The 17,202-nt window shown below is 39.0% G+C and overlaps 2 protein-coding genes across 2 annotated transcripts in view; both read right to left on the bottom strand.

Annotated features, from left to right (window-relative positions):
- Window positions 1-17,202, bottom strand: part of klhl12 (kelch-like family member 12) — a 65,241-nt gene that overhangs the window by 41,355 nt on the left and 6,684 nt on the right. The gene's annotated exons all lie outside the window — the stretch shown is intronic.
- Window positions 11,020-12,462, bottom strand: cebpb (CCAAT enhancer binding protein beta). The gene has a single exon (XM_008414417.2). It carries the CDS (start codon window positions 12,410-12,412, stop codon window positions 11,429-11,431), a length of 984 nt encoding a protein of 327 aa, XP_008412639.1. The 5' UTR covers window positions 12,413-12,462; the 3' UTR covers window positions 11,020-11,428.

The raw sequence follows: 17,202 nt of genomic DNA, 5'->3' as shown, positions 1-17,202 counted from the left end.
GGAAGGAACGTCAGGGTGAAGGAGCAACGCTCACTCCCCCCACCCCGAAGCGATGATACGTGAAGGGTAAAACTCACTACATTTACCTCGTTATGTGCGCGAGGTGAAGGAGCATAAGGCGCGCTGAAGAGTATGGGAAAACATCATCGGCACGCCGCCTCCTCCAGACGTTTTGGCGCCCCCTCTAGTGCTGCGCCCCTATGTGTTGCATACCCTGCATTCCCACTTTTTGCGCCACTGGTCGGGAGGGTTGCTGGTGCCCATCTCCAGCTAACGTTCTGGGCGAGAGGTGGGGTCACCCTGGACAGGTCGCCAGTCTGTCACAGGGCAACACAGAACAAAAAACCATGCACACACACACTCACACTTAGGGACAATTTGGAGAAGCCAATTAACCTGACAGTCATGTTTTTGGACTGTGGGAGGAAACCGGAGTACCCAGAGAAAACCCACGCATGCACAGGGAGAACATGCAAACTCCATGCAGAAAGACCGGGGCCTGGAATCGAACCCAGAACCTTCTTGCTGCAAGGCGGCAGCTCTACCAACTGCGCCACTGTGCAGCCCGTAATCCTATTACTTTATTCTCAAAATATGACTTATTTGTCATTATTTTTACTTTATTCTCTAAATATTATGACTTTATCCTTGTAATATGTGTTTCAACAGTTCTGCAGTTTTTAGGACGTTTGCTCCAGATTAGAGGAGAATAAAAACTGAATGCCGTTTCTCCATTTTGTCTTATTTTGCCTCTTTCCTCCACTGGTCGACAGCCTCTCGGTTAACTTTGTTCTCACCTGCACTCAGCATGATTGCATATGATTTTAATCATGCTTCCCTTTAATCAGCAGGTAAATTTGTTAAGTCACTCCATCCATTTTTCAGACTGATTTTATACGTGATGGACGGATGATTGTTTGTGAAATTGTCTTCTTGAATTGTTAATGGTTTCCTCAAAAGAAAAGACGTGCAGCTGCCAGTGTCAATGCCCCCGAAAAGGAATGTTTGAAAAGGAAAACCGAATGGAGAAGCAGCATTCAGCTTCTATGCACCATAAATCTGGAACAAACTCCTAGAAAACTGCAAAACAGCCAAAACACTGACTGCCTTTAAAACTAGACCTAAAACCCACCGGTTTAGATAATCAATGAAACATTGATCAACATTTTGATTGGAACAATAACGGCTCCTGACAATTGTTCCAATGTTCTGCAACCTTATTTCTTTTTTTATGACGTAAAGCACTTTGAACGGCCTTGTTGCTGAAATGCGCTATACAAATACACTTGATTGATCCCAGATCTTTAAAATACCAGAGTAAGAAGTGACCAATGGTGTCCAACGATGGCCATCAACTCCTGAACACACTTCAGTACGAAAAGTGTCTTCAAGGAAAAGCATCAAAGCAACACTGAAATTCTGCAGGAAGTACAAGGATGTACAGCAAAGGATTTCCTCTAATATATTTTTTAATTATTTAGGACATAAGCAGTGAGAGCCRCCATGAATCAGGCGTTGCACAAACAGTTCAAATGTGGGGCGGCTTCTTTCTCACAGCTCTACCACTGCTGCAAAAAAAACCCCTCCAATAACGACACAATTTGGTGACTAACGTTTGATTTTCCATCATGACCGAGCCCAGAAGACAAAAGGGATAACAAGGTGCCTCAAAGACCAGAACACTGAACATTTTAACCCGTCAAAGAAACTTCCCAGGTTTTACCCACATCAAGAGGTGAGGACTCAAAAAGCAAGAAGAAATTAAAAGACAGAACGTTGTGATCAGGTGTAAGGACTAATAAGATGAGAATGAGTCACCATCAGGCAGAATTTACCTAGAAGTCAACACCCAGACGGACGTTAACACTGTAAACATTGACTCCTCACCCAAATTTAATGTATTTGGCAACTAAAGTACCTTAAAACTCATTAAATATTTAGATTATTTTTCGGTTTACAAAATAAACCTGCAAAGAAATTAGAAAACAAGACCTAAAGTAATGCTCTTATACTACACTCCTCTACCTCTGCTTGCTTTTATTTGCATCATTTTTGGTCTTGTTTCTAGTGCAAATATCTTAACACACTTGAAATAAGATGAAACTAAGAAACAAGTAACCTTTCGGCAACAGATAGCAGCTTTTTTAGAGTAAATAATTCCTTAATATTGATGAAAAAGTACCAGTTCCACTGTTAGATAATTTCACTTAAAACAAAATAGGCTCGTCTTGTTTTAAGTGAAATAATCTGTCGATGGAACTGGTACTTTCTCTTCAATATTAAGGATCTACTCATTTAAAACAAGCCGTTACATCTTGCTGAAAGGTTACTTGTAAGTTAGTTTTGTGTACTAAGACATTTGCACTAGAAACAAAACCAAAAATACTTGGTTAGGTTTTGTGTTTTTGCGTTGTAAACATGACGTGTTTGATCAGAAAAACATGAAAAAAACCTTTCTGCTGATCATGAAGTTGACCTTTTCTAAGCTACATAAAACTTTTCATTGTTTTGGCACAAAACGGAGCTAAGAAACACCACCGCACTGACTCAAACTGAGATTAATAGGAACATTTTGTGAAGTTTTATCAGGTGTAAACCACATATTCACTTGAAAGTTTTACTGCTCTGCATCAGCCTTTCGCTCGGGGACAAATATTCCTCCCATAATTAAGGCAGCGCTCGTTGTGCAAAGAGATGGCGTGGCGTTTCACAACATCTGGCCAGTGATACTTGCTGTGTAGTGACCACAAGTCGCTTCCGCACGTCAGCGTTGTTTTTTCACAGTCATCTACGGCGAAATAGCAGAAGTGAACCAAGATGTTGAAATTCTGGTTCACTTTAAGGCAGATCATGTTCTGGTCGTCTTACGGTATCTCGGCCGCCCGGCTTCCCGTCAGAGCCAATGGTCCGGATGTCCGGCGGGCTTTTCCTTGAATGGAGGATATGGGGCAAATCTGGGGCAAAGTGGCACAAAATGGCCTCTGGATTGAGGGTCGAGTTTGGCAACTTTCAGTCACTGCAATGCAAAAAGCACAAAATCTCACCAGGTATTTCTGGTCCAGTTTCCACTGAAAATTCTTTAGTAAATTAGAAATAAAATAAAACTAACTTGGAAGTGACTTTCAGCAACATATCGGAGCTTGTTTTAAGTCAATAATTCCTTAATATTATTAATAAAAAAAACATTTAAAAATGTGTATTTTTCCCATTGTTATAAGTGAACGTAGTATTTTTTCCCATCAATATTAAGTAGTTATTGACTTAAAACAACGTATGTTGCTGAAAAGTTACTTTTAAATCAGTTTTTTATTCTATTATTTGCACTTGAAACTGGAGCAAAAAGAGATTTTGTGTTTTTTCAGTGTTTCTGGAGAAGCTTCAAAAAAACAAACAATTTATCTTTCTAATTATTTGCTAAATTAACATCCATTTGTACAACTTCACTGTTGGAGTTTTTATTGTCTGTAACTGCAAATAGTCTGTCTATTAAAGCTCAATTCACATTTTGTCTATTTCTTATTTAACCAACTCAGCTTCACATTTATTTGGACCAGAGTGATTTTTTTTAACTAAAAGGTATTTGTGATTAATTTTTGCAGTTATGTACAATATTTTTATTCTGTATTCTGTTTTTTTTTTTACATATATTTTGTATTTTATCTCTGTGTGAGTCTATTTTCTGTGATTCTGCTGCTGCTGCACAGAAATGTTCAAATTCAGAGGCAAAAATTCAATTCAGTTTATTTATAAAGCGCCAGTTTACAACATATGTTGTCAGTAAAGGGTACATTTTATTCTAAATAATAATTAAAAACATGCATTACAACATATGTGAAATTTGAAAAAACAATACAAGTACAATAGGGATTGTGTTTTTCATCAGTACCTGATATTCTGTAAAATACACGGAGAATAGAATAAAAATATCGAGGCGTGTAGGATTAAAAAAGAATTAAAAATATATATAAAAACAAGACAAAAAAATAGAATATTGTATTGTACATTAAGGACATAAAATATATAAGGAGATGACATAAAAATAGTGTTGTCTGAGTGGAGGAAATGTCCAACTGACTAGGAATATCTTAAAAATGTGCTTATTTTTCTGCATTTTTTCCATTTGTTCCAAATAAAAAAAGCATAACAGTATTCTGCTCTTTGTTCTTTCGTTTTTAAGATGCATGCAATATGCAACCATCAGACATAAAAACATTTTGTTAAGAGAGAACGCGGAGTCACTGGATCTCCGTTTTAATCTTGAATATTGAGGAACTACCTGAAAGTTGCTTAGATTGAGTTGAAAAACCTCCACAGCAGAAAAAGTATTTTTTTTTTATGATCAGGCTCTAAGTTTGTAATGATTTTCCCTCTTTTTTTCCAGATGGGTTTATAACAGGCAGAAGGAGTCAGACGTTCGGATGCTGTTTTGGTTAAATTCGAGGCTGAGCCTGTGGGAAACCTCCAGCCTCTGCAGGGAAGTGAGCTGGAAGCCGGGGTTAGCGTCCAGACGGTTTCAACACCGCCTAAATGGCGAAGATCATCCCCTGGATAACAGGACGGATTATTTGCAGCGCCACGTGCGCGCGTCGCATTTACACCCACGGGGCACCAGGCTGCCTTGTTTTTTTATTTTGGGCCGTTGCCGTAGAAACAGCTGGTGGTTGACATCTCTCCATGTCAGCAACAAAAACACCGGGGTCCGCTGCGTGACATCCTGGGTGCTGTGGCACCAATTTGGGTCACAAGCCCAAAGAACGGGTAGAGAAAGCGGAGACTTCTGCCGCTGGTTACCATGGATACGGAAAGCAGGCCGGCAGAGAGACGTTACACTGACTTGTCATCCTGCTGTTATCGATATAAATACAATGAAACTTATAGTTTCTGGAAGGACTGGCGGTAAATTGATTTGATTGATTTTTCAAAGTTTTGGTTTTTGAAGATTTAATTTGTGGAAAATCTGGATTTTTTCCCCCAACTTCTTCTGAGTGATGTCAGTAAGTCCAGGGCGGCCATCTTGTTTGACAAGCGTTTTTTTTTTTACACCTTCTATTTATTTACACTTTGAATTAAAGTAAACTATGATTAAGTATAAACACTCAGACTAAGTATTTTTGTGTGTAATAATGTTACAGTAATATAGTCACTGGGTTTTGACCCAGCATGAGAAACGTTTTTTTTTTTTTTTTTTGTTTTGTCAAGGTGTGCATTACGTCTTTTATGTGATTGTTTTATTTTGATGTCTTTATATGATGTCTGCTCAGCACTTTGGTCAGTTTTGCTATTTTAAAAGTAATTATAAATGAAGTTGGTTTGGTTGGTCAAAGTAACATGAGAATAAAGTCGTAATTTTAGGAGAAAAGCAGTAATTTTATGAAAACTCAGAAAAATAAACATCATCCAAGCTCTTTTCCTCATTAAAACTTTCTTTTCTTGTAATTGTAATATTTAAGTCTTTATTCTGCTAAAGTCATGGCTATATTTTTGTAACTAAACGATAATTCTCATAGCCTGGCCCGAATACTCACAGATTGAAATAAAGGCAAATGTTTGAAAATACTTTGTCATTTCTAATTTCTTTATTAGTAAATAAAAAATTATTGCAATTGTAAATGTTGTAATTTCATATTTTTATCTTTCCTATTAGTGTAACCAGGGACAGAAGGCCTACAGGACAACCGTTACTTTATTCAATGTTTGTGTTCAGTTCCTGTAAGTGAAATAATCTGCCAGTGGAACCAGAACTTTTTAACTTTTAATGACTTAAAACAACCTCCTTTGTTGTGCTGAAAGATTAAGACAGTTTTGTCTTATTTCAAATGTACTAAGATATTTGCACTAGAAACTAGACCAACTATGCCTGTTGAGGTTTTGGTTTTTTTTGCAGAGTAAAGACAAAAGTGTCTGTTTAGCTGGAGATAAGGAGGCATCTCAGCGATAACCTTCTTCCAACTGATGCTCAGGTTTTGAAACAACCGAGCGAAAAATAAATTTACATTGCAAAAGAAAATCCTTCTAAGATGTTAGATGTGCTTAAACCGACTGACTGCCACCCAGCAAATCTGAAACCGACTCAAAATATGTGGAGTTTTATAATTATAATAATGCTGAATTACAATAAATAATAATAAAAAATGTATTTTAAAGGGGCAATGCAGAGCGCAAACATAAATGTCACCATCTGATGTGCAGCACTAGATTACAGCATAAGCTAATTCATATCTGCAGGAGCTATAAAAATAGATATGAATGGAAAATATGACACTACAGGTTACTTTCTAATCACACACACACACACACACACACACACACACACACACACACACACACACACACACACACACACACACACACTTACTCAGAGTTAATGATTGCATATCTGAGTCGATTTTAACTGATTTTTCAAGTTTGATTTTCAAAAATGTAGGAATTAAGAAACAGACTGACTTAAGAAAAGAGAAATATTTGGCTTTTGTAACGCGTCAGATCTCAAATATAGGTAAGGTAAAACTTTATTAATCCCATAGGGAAATTAAGATTGTCTGTTACTCACACATTAATTCACATCCACACAGCATTAAGAAAAATCGTACACAATATACACGCATTATAGATATAAAGATTTGTTTTTAAGGCCACACAAGACAGAAAGAAAGATTTAAACTTTTTCCTGGCATTAAACGTCAACATTTGCCCGTTTCTAAGAAGTTGCATGCGTCAGTTTCAACAATGCTAACTTTTTAAAGGATGCAAAATATATATTAGTTTTTAACATCTGTAGATATTTACCAATATGTTAACAAATATGCATCTGTCCAGTAAGCACAATTGGGTTGATATTAGTTTCTAATATGTAATATGGTATTTGCTGTTATATACATTATGTATACAATGCAATAAGTTCTTAATGTATTGATGGTTTTGACAACGGCACTGATCCACATGATGTTTATTATTTGTTTTTTTCAATTGCTGACTGTATGGCGTCTTTTATGACTTTATGTTTTTGTTTTTGTGATGTAAAGCACTTTGAACTGCCTTGCTGATTCAAAGTGCCACACAAATAAACGTGATTGATTTATTGAAATGTCTAAAACTCAATATTTGAGACTGAAAACAGGAATCTAAGACAATGAAGTCAGCAAAGCAGACGCTATGATGCTGCATTATCTAGGTGATTTTATTTGAAGAGTTTTGAAGGAGACAACTGGCTCTAGACTAATAATTACAAGATTATGAAACAGTTCAGAAAGAGGAGTTTGGCTTAAACGTTTTCCTTCGACATGAGGCAATAAATCACAAAATGCAGAAACACTGCAGGCGGCTCAATTGGAGGCCCGTATTACTACACAGTTCAGGGTGTTATTCTATTTCTCCGTATGTCAACAAATCCAATGTGGCAACCGACCAGTTGGTGTAACAAGTTATATCTGTGCAGCAACGCTCCAAACAGTCGTGTGTGCAACGCTTCCTAAAAGATAGAACATGGGTTACTTCATACAAGTTTTATTAACACTCCAGACCCAGATATTTTAATTTCTCTGTGATTTTTTGATGTCAATTTTTATGCCCAAGTTAAAACACTTAGTATACAGGTTTAGACAATGTTTTCTCATTGTTTATATGCTACAGAGGAAGAGAAAACTATTTGTAAAAATAATTTGGACTCAAAAATACCAAATGGAAAGAAGAGGTGAGCAAAAACCAAAACAAAACGGGAATTCAGGATCCAACTAGAAACTTAGATTAGCTTGTCCGTTTTACATGCACAAGTGCCGTTATAAAAGTAAAAGACATTTTAATTTAGCCTACAGTTACCTTCACTAAATTCAGCGTTCAATTTGCACATTTTTTGTTTTATTTCATCTGAAACAAATTTGTAAAAATAAAGTTAAAAAAAGTAAAAGAGCATGAAAGTCCATCGTTAAAAACGACTAAAACTACGACTAAAATGACAAACTCAGTTCTCGAAGGACAAAAACGTAACTTATCTAAAATTTTCTTTTCAAATAAAAATCTCTTTGGCAGGAGAAAAGTGTGCCTCTTGTTTTTGTTTTCATACGTATTCAGATTTTGATGTTATGAAATGCATATGTGAGGAGTGATGTAGTTAGATGGTGAAGGATAAGTAGGTGTTGATGATTCGCAAAAACAAGATCCTGACGTCATCTGAAAGACTAATTCTGTGCAGAAACGTTCGTGCTCATGAATCCGTTTGATTTTGCTGCATTTCCTTCAGCTTAACAAAAACATTATGCAGAAACAGCATATTTTACCGGTGTATTCACATTTTAAATTAAAATAAATACAGCTGATGAGGACAAACAGATGATATGTCGTTTGTACAATATAGATAAAATTATCTCTTCATCATAGAAGCACTTCTGTAGTTTCTTTTAGGGGTTTTATATATTTATAATCTTGGAGCTAATCTCGTTAAACAAAAGCATGAGTCATTTGTTTCTTGGCTTATTTTTGCTTGATTTTTTTTGTTATTATCCGCTTTAAAACATCTTTTCACACCTGATAGTCTGGAAGACTAGGTTCGATTGGGAACCAAAATTATGAGCGCAACTTCCTTCTTCGCAAAATGTAAACAGCAATGGAGCAAATGTCTGGTGAACAACAACAAGCCGTTTCTCCCATAGACATAATATAAGGATAGACGCCTGATGGACCGCTCTCATCTATTGTAGCTGACGAGATTTAGGGCGGCCATCTTGGAGCGGTCCACCACTCCACTCAGCTGATGTGTTTAGCAGGCACAATGACGTATCAGCGCATTTAATCGATCATAACACGCTTTTTTGCTCCAAGACAGCCACCGTATTTCCTGCGCCGGAGCAGCCAATGCGGGGTCAACTCTTATATTATGTTTATGGTTTCTCCCACTAGCGTTAAACTAGCGTGTTTGTTTTGGTTGTATTTACCCAGAATGCCGTGCACTACAGTCCACTTTCTGCTTTTGGAGGGATTTCTGGTCGGGTTGGTGTTCACATGAAGCCAAGCTGAGGGCTAGGCTTGTGGGCCAGAGTTAGCATTTTTGGTTTGTAGTCAAACCAGAGTTTGTATTTTGCAGTTTGCGCTTTTGCCTGGCAGAGCTCAATTACTCATTCTAGGAAAACAACCAGTTTGATTAAAGCGGACCAGTCAGTGTGAATTTTCTCGTTTGATCAGCTTTCTAAAGCCATCCGAGTGTTCATCTTTGTGTAGCTGGAAGGCGTTAATAGTGGATGTTTTATTGCTTAATGATAACAATAAATCTAGTTGGGGTTTTATATCATCGGCTTGAACAATGTGTTCCTAAATCAGCACAGCACACCAAGGGGTTTTGAGGAACATCTTATTACATGATGCTGTGACTCATAGGAGGAAAAAATCTCCTCCATTTCACAACTGGCACAGAGACGACCAGACAATTGGATGACAGGTGTGTGTTTGTGTGTTTTTGTACTGGTTTAACAGAGGCGCTTTTAGCAGCAGACCAGTTTGGAGGGGATGTGATGCAACAAGAAGTTTTTTTTTTCTTTTCTTTTTTTACAGACAGGCACTGCCCATTGACGGTAAAACGAGGAAAGAGGGACGGACTGAACTGTGAAGAAGAGAGGTCATCCTGTGTGGGAATTTCCCCCTTCGGCTTGTGAGCCTGAGGAGGTTTGGGGGGGGGGGACTGGGATGGCTTGTGGCTGCGTTGGGGGGGGGGTCATCGAAGAAAGAATGTGCAGAATGTTTCCAAGAACCTCCAGACTGCGTCGAGGAGAACTTGGAGAGGCAGAAATCTGACTTTAAAGAGGGGTTTTAATGCTACATGTCATTCGTCTTGTTTCGTTTCATGACGGGCCTGGAGCCAAACCACAGCTTCTTGCAGCTATTGTTGAGCAGGATAACAATGTGTTTTTTAAATGTGGGTGTAGCATTCTTCTAGTGGTGATGTGTTGGAAAAGGGAGGACATTGCACAACTCATAAAAGCTAACCAGATCATCATTGACTGTGTTGAAACATCCAAAGTGTAATCTCCCACTGCACAAACAGCAGAACGCTGCTTTTCTGACACGACTTTTCACTGCAACTGTAGTAAATTTTCACTCCCCACAGTGGCTTGTCCAAATCACGTCACACTCCTCGTCTTTATCTGGGGTTTTGCTTGCTTTTAGATATGATTCAGAGTAAAACTCAGGCTGAGGAGCTTGGTAAATTCCACCATGAAGCTACTTTGTCAGCTTATCTGCTGCCTTCTCTCCTGCTTTAAAACTCTCAGYGTCTCGCCTGTCGACTGTTCAGGTGTGACCTCAGCAGGTAGTGCGATCGGGTTAGTTGCTGATTAATTTCCACGCGACCTTGAACCCCTCTCTAGGCCAGTGGACCCAGCAGACTATTGACAGAGCCGTGTGCTAAAGATAAAACGACCATTTCTGTGCTGCGTGCAGTGACCGAGTCTTTTTTTTTTTGTTTGCTTTTTGCTGCTCTCAGCAGTATCATTTCAGTATAAATTGGCTGAATTTATTTTGGGATCAGTGCACTTTATGTCAAATCATTAAGTCAAACAGAAACTTGGCAGTTAAGGAGTTTTTTTTTTCTCATGCAAATAGATTGTTCTAACTGTATTATGCACATAAAACACATGTGCATAATGCAGAATGAAACGCATTTATTTATTACTAATGTGTGAATTTTTTGTTTTTATGTTGCACATAGATTGCTGCAAAAGCGGTTCTCTACGTTGCAACCTGAAATAAACTCTCTTATTCTGTGCAATGTGCCGCTAAATCTACATTTATTATTCATTTATATCCGGTTGGAAATGACCTGGATCTGGCATTTYATTTCTTTGTGAATCGTCTCTATGTAAATAAACAGAATTTTAAAATTGCACATTTTTCTTGCGGTTGAGCTGCTTGTGTCCCTGCAATATGTTGTAACCTGGAACGTGCTATTACACAGTCCATGATGAAAATTAGGCAAGCATATAAAGCGTTGTGCAAAGAAAAAATGATAATAATAAAGAAAAATGAGTGAAAATCTTTAAACAAAGTATAAATCTGTTTAATTCAATAAAATATCAAGTACAATTAAAGCATTTCACCTTTTAATATTAAATAATTATACTTATTTCATTCATTGCCAATACTATTACAAAGAGTTGCATCATTTCACTGCAGCACAACTCTTCCCCTGACAGCCATTGCTGCAGACACAGTGTACACAAAATGTAGAAATTCACCAGGAATGGATGTAAAACCTGCACAGAAATACTGCATACACCAAAAAAAAAAAATTACATCTGAGAATAAAGCTAAGGTGACATGTTTAGGAAGAGTCGTGGATGGCCACCCCATGCGCCCACTCTGTTCAGTCTCATTCAAAGCGTCCTTGTAAACCAGTGGGTGTAGTAGTACCCTGTATTTCTGTAAAGTCCACCAGGTGAGCGGCTCAGCACTGTCCGGTGGCGGACAGCAGGTTGCGCAGGGTGGCCAGCTCTCTGGACAGCTGCTCCACTCGCTTCTGTAGACGGTCGTTCTCCACCGCCAGCTCCAGCACTTTCTGCTGCGTCTCCAAGTTGCGCATCTTGGCTTTGTCCCTGCTCTTCCTCACGGCGAGGTTGTTCCTCTCCCGCCTCAGCCGGTACTCCTCGCTGTCCTTGTCCAGGCGCTTCTTCGACTTCCCGCTGGACGACTTGCCGCCGTGCGACGGCGACCTGCCGTTACCTGACGGCGCAGGTGTGCCGGGCGGGCTGGAGCAGTTCGACGACGCGGTGGAAATGTTCCCCAGACTCCCACTCGTGGACTGGTAGTGCAGGTAGGACCTCATGTCGAAGCCAGACGAGCCGTTTTCCATTTTCGCGTCTTCCTGGCTGTCTTCTCGGTCCGCGGGAGCAGCGGCGGCGGCTCGGTAGCGGCTCAACTCCGGACTCAACACGCTGTCCACCCGGGTCTCCTGCAGCTCCGCGTAGTTCAGTCCGTACGACTCCCGCAGGTTCTCGCACTGACTCGCCTCCAGCTCGTTCAGCAGAGAGTAGTTCTTGTAGTTTTGCAGAGCCGTGACTCTTTTGATCTTGCTCTCCCCGAGGAAGTCTGAGAAAGCGTCGCCCGGCTGCGGCTGCTGCKGCGGGCAGTGCAGGGCTGAGTCCAGGTACGCGCTGAAGTCGATGGCTCTCTCCCGCTCCTCCACGCCCAGCTCCGTCATCGAGTCGCCGAGCCTCCAGTACGYGCCGCCGCCGATGGGAGCGATGATGCCGTCTCTGCCGTGGATCGCGAAGCCGCCCTCCTCGTACAAGCCGGCCACTTCCATGGATGTCAACACCCGCCGGACTGCAGGAGCGCGCAGGGCTGAGGTGAGGCGCCCTGACCGGAGTTGGGAAATGTGTCGGGAATGCGCCGCGTTTAAATCCCGCTCTGCCCCTGCCTGTGGTAACATGCAAGTAGTAAGTTTTTTGCGGAGCCTCTCACATTGACAGGTCTTCCTGTCTCAGGGGTTTTTTGTATTTAGAGCAACCGGGGTGGGCGTGGCCTCGGGCAGGTGACGCAAAGCCCCGAACCAACCGAACAACCTGTACCACTTCTTCAGGTTATTTCCCGTACATAATAAATTAGCCTGACTTGGACCGGAACACTGTAAAAACACACATGTTTTGTGCATCGAAATGGTTTAGAATATAACCAAAGTGGTAATTCAGAAAGTGAAACTCCTACTTTACACCCTTTGTTGTATATTTCTGTTAATTCTTAAGTTTATCAGAAAAAATGTATGTTATAAGACGTCAGCCCTAAATGCCTTGTTATCAGAGGCTAATAGATTATCCAAAAATTATACTCAAGTAAGAGTAGCACTACTTTAACATATTTTTACTCAAGTAAAACTAAAAAGTAGCCAGAAAATACTAAGAGTAAAAAAGTATTGGGTGAAAAGGCAGCTAGAGTAACTGTTCAAAACAAGCATTTAATATTTCAAAAAAGAATAAGCAGACGGACCAAAAGATAAAAGTAATGTGTAAATTTGGGTATATTAAAAGACCAAAATGAAAATAATTCACATAAATAACAAAACCAGACACCACTAAAGTTTTTTCGAGTCAATTTCTTTCAATATAATGAAGCTTTAACAAAAACTACTGCTGGTGAACAAACTTGTTATTCATTCACTGAAGTTAATAACAAGGGGAAGAGTATCCAGAAATCTAACTCAACTGTAGCAATATTTCATAAGTTACTCAAATAAAAAGTAAAAAGTACATTGTAGTAAAAATACTCTTAAAAATGAATGTTTTCACAAAAGTTACTCGAGTAAATGTAACTATTAAATACCAAACTGTTGCTTGTTGTTCTCAAAGTACAAGCAATGGCCTATCTGCGCTTATATGTGCGCAGATATATGTGTTATATGCTTTACAGTTTTAACGTTTACTAAACAATAACATTCAGAAGATGTGGCGGTTTTTATTTTGCAGTGTAGGAAACCCTGTGCTGCTATTGATCCACTGTGTTTCCTCGAAGTCATGTAATACAGAAATGTAAGACGACTGAAACATACTGCATGTCCATGCACTGTTAAAAGTATGTGCGTAATAGTGGGTTAAGGCTAATTTTATATGAATTAATGCGATAACGATAAAGCATGCAGTCACCTTCTCTGCTTCAGCAGATGCCTCCAACTCGTCTGTTTTTGGATCTGGTGTTAAGAGTTTCTTCACAGCTACCGCTGTTGCACGCAGTTTTTTCTTCCACTAAACCTTTTGTTTCGGATGCAGCACTCTGAACAGTCAGTTTCTGGTTTACACTGCAAAAACACAAAATCTTACCAAGTATTTTTTGTTCTTGTTTATAGTGAAAATATCGTAGCACACTTGAAATAAAACAAAACTGACCCTACAGGTAGCTTTTCAGCTACCTAAGAAACAACTTCTTAATATTGATAAAAAATATTAGTTCCACTAGCCTATTATTCCACTTGTAACATGGGAAAAATGTCTTGTTGTAAGTCAAATAATCTGCCAGTGCAACTAGAACTTTTTCATCAAAATTAAGGACTTATTGACTTAAAATAAGCTCCTATATCCTGCTGAAAGGTTATCTGTAAGTCAGTTTACACCCTGCTGAGATATTTGCACTAGAAACTGGACCAGAAATACTTGGTAAGACTTTGTGTTTTTGCAGTGTCAGTCGCCTCGCAGATGATGTAAATAGCTGGTAAACTGTTAATTCATCGCTCTTCCCCATGATGGTGCAGGTTCTACACAACAATTTTACACCAAAGAAAATATGTTTATGGTTGTTTGTAACATTTGGGTAATTTTTTTTAGAACGTCATTGTTTAACCCCTAAAAAAAATAAGYGAGTCCATGATTTTAAGCCTAAATATGTGAAAATAGGGGATTAAAAAAAGAAGCATGAACTGTATTTTTCTCGATTGATGCATGCATGCAGTAACAGAACAATGCATCGGTGTTCAACTTTGTAATTTGCTCATTTAGTATTAAAATTGAATTGTGGAGGTAAAAATGTAAGTTCTGAGTCCAAAACCACAGCTAGGTTTCCTGCATGCTCTGTGGTTTCCAGCCTCATTTGAGTTAAGCGGCAAAGTCGCAGCACAACCCCCCCGCCCCAAAAAATAAATTGGAGAAACATATTAAAATATTTAACTGATTTATTTTAAAATGAAACTGAAATGCATAACTGAAATCATAAGAGCAACACCAACTACCTCATTTTGTCTGGCAATGAGCGTCTGATCGGCAACAAGGCGTCCACTCACGCCCCCTGCAGGCCAATCAAGACCCAAACAAAACAAAACGTCGACAGTGATGGAAAAAAAAATCCCTTTCTAGTGACAAGGTGTTTACCATTTCTGTTCAGACGTAATGAGGTCGGGACGGTGACACCATCTACACACGGCTCGCTCCCCACAACTTCCACTCGCTGTTTTTGATCTGCAGCGAGTGGAAGAATTTGATCTTGGTTGGTTGGGGGTCATGCACAAGATGATAAATCTCTAAATCTGTATAAAGGTCAGAGTGGGTGTGATGGGAGATTCAGATTCAGATAGTCTGGTTTAGGTCTAACACAACTGAGAGCTCACCCAAAGGTCTCTGTGGCTGTGAATTTGTGGTGTGTATTTATACTCAGCTTCCTTAAATCAATACGTTGTTGAGGTTCGTTTTTACTCCAGTTTCAGCTGCCAGTCGGTTACAGAACGTCTCACAGACAGACACTGATATTTTCATTTTAAGAGAAGTTCTGCTCCCATTTAAAGTCTTTTTCAACCTCAAATTAATTATAACTGTTTCCACCGATACCATAATAGAATTACGACATATAATTTTACTCATAACTAAAATGCATGCACACATATATCATCAATAAATTATGCATAGTATGTAATTGAAATATTGATTGTTAGTGACGCTATGAGTGATGTCAGCGGTGTTAACAAGAACATGCATCATGAAAAACATACGTGCACATATATCACAATATAAATCAATTAGTCACATGATAAATTAAAATCAGCGCAATATTTTACATTTGAATGATTTGTTGTTTTTTCTGTTTCTAAAAAAACTGGAGGAATAAAATCTTCAGTCTGGTGATTTTGTCTCAACTAGCTGTTTTTCTGAATGTCAATTTTGTTTCTAGAAACTTAATAATTCATTTTATTTGTTCCTTTTGATTTGATTTGTTTGTTTCTTTTGGATAATTAAAATGTCTGTCATTTGTGTTAAGTGATCATGTGAGTTTGAAGTTTATTGATCTTTGATTATGTGTTCTTTCCATTACCATTATATTAGTCAAAAATGGTCTCAAAACAATATTATCGTTTATCACATAACTTCTGGGACAATTTATTGTCCAATAATATCGTTACAGGCCTAAATATGTAACAAACATTTATAAATATTAAATTACAGTGACAATCGCATAATAAAAAAGTATAATATAAATATATACAATAAAAGATTAAATGCATTCTTTACAGTATTATCATATAAAATATGACCTGGATGACTGAAACAATGTCTTGTCCTGACTCCATGTTACTGTTTGTCCCAACAAAGTTGGGACACTAAACAAATTGTGAATAAAAACTGAATGCAATGATGTGGAGGTGCCAACATCTAATATTTTATTCACAATAGAACACAAATCACAGATCAAAAGTTTAAACTGAGAGAATGTATCATTTTAAGGGAAAAATATGTTGTTTCAAAATTTCATGACATCAACAAATCCCAAAAAAGTTGGGACAAGACCATTTTTACCACTGTGTAGCATCTCCCCTTCTTCTTCCAACACTCAACAGATGTCTGGGGACAGAGACGACCAGTTTCTCAGGTTTAGAAATGGAACTGCTCTCCCATCACGCCTCTAACTGTTCAGTCGTGTTGGGCCTTCTTTGTGGCACCTTCCTCTTTATGATGCGCCAAATGTTCTCTATAGGTGAAAGATCTGGACTGCAGGCTGGACATTTCAGTACCCGGATCCTTCTCCTACGTAGCCATGATGTTGTGATTGCTGCAGAATGTGGTCTGGCATCATGTTGTTGAAAAATGCAGGGTCTTCCCTGAAAGAGATGACGTCTAGATATGTTGTTCTAGAGCCTGAACATAGTTCTCTGCATTAATGGAGCTTTTCCAGACATGCAAGCTGCCCAGGCCACCAGCACTCATGCAACCACATACCATCAGTGATGCACGGAGCTTTGATAACAACTTGGGTAATCCTTGTCCTCTCTGGTCCGGATGACATGGCGTCCCAGTGTTTCATAAAGAACTTCAAATCGAGACTCATCTGACCACAGAACAGTCGTCCATTTTGCCTCACAACATTTTAAATGACTCCTGGCCCAGTGCAAACAGCTGAGCCTGTGGAGCTTAGAAATGGCTTCCTCTTTGCACTGTAGAGTTTCAGCTAGCAGTGGCGGATGGATTGTGTTCACTGACGATGCTTTCTGGAAGTATTCCTGAGCCCATGCTGTTATTTCCTAGACAGTGGCATTCCTGTTTGAGGTGCAGTGACGTTTAAGACCCCGGAGATCACAAGCATCCAGTAGAGTTTTACGGCCTTGGCCCTTACGCACAGCAATTGTTTCAGATTCTTGGAATCTTTTGATGATGTAATGCACGGTTGATGATAACTTAAAAGACTTTGCTATTTTACGCTGGGTAATACCATTCTGGTATTGCGGCACCATCTTTCTGCACAACAATGGTG

This window comes from Poecilia reticulata, linkage group LG7 (genome assembly GCF_000633615.1).
Source record: "Poecilia reticulata strain Guanapo linkage group LG7, Guppy_female_1.0+MT, whole genome shotgun sequence".
Lineage (NCBI taxonomy): Eukaryota > Metazoa > Chordata > Actinopteri > Cyprinodontiformes > Poeciliidae > Poecilia > Poecilia reticulata.
This window is presented reverse-complemented; position numbering and strand designations above follow the sequence as displayed.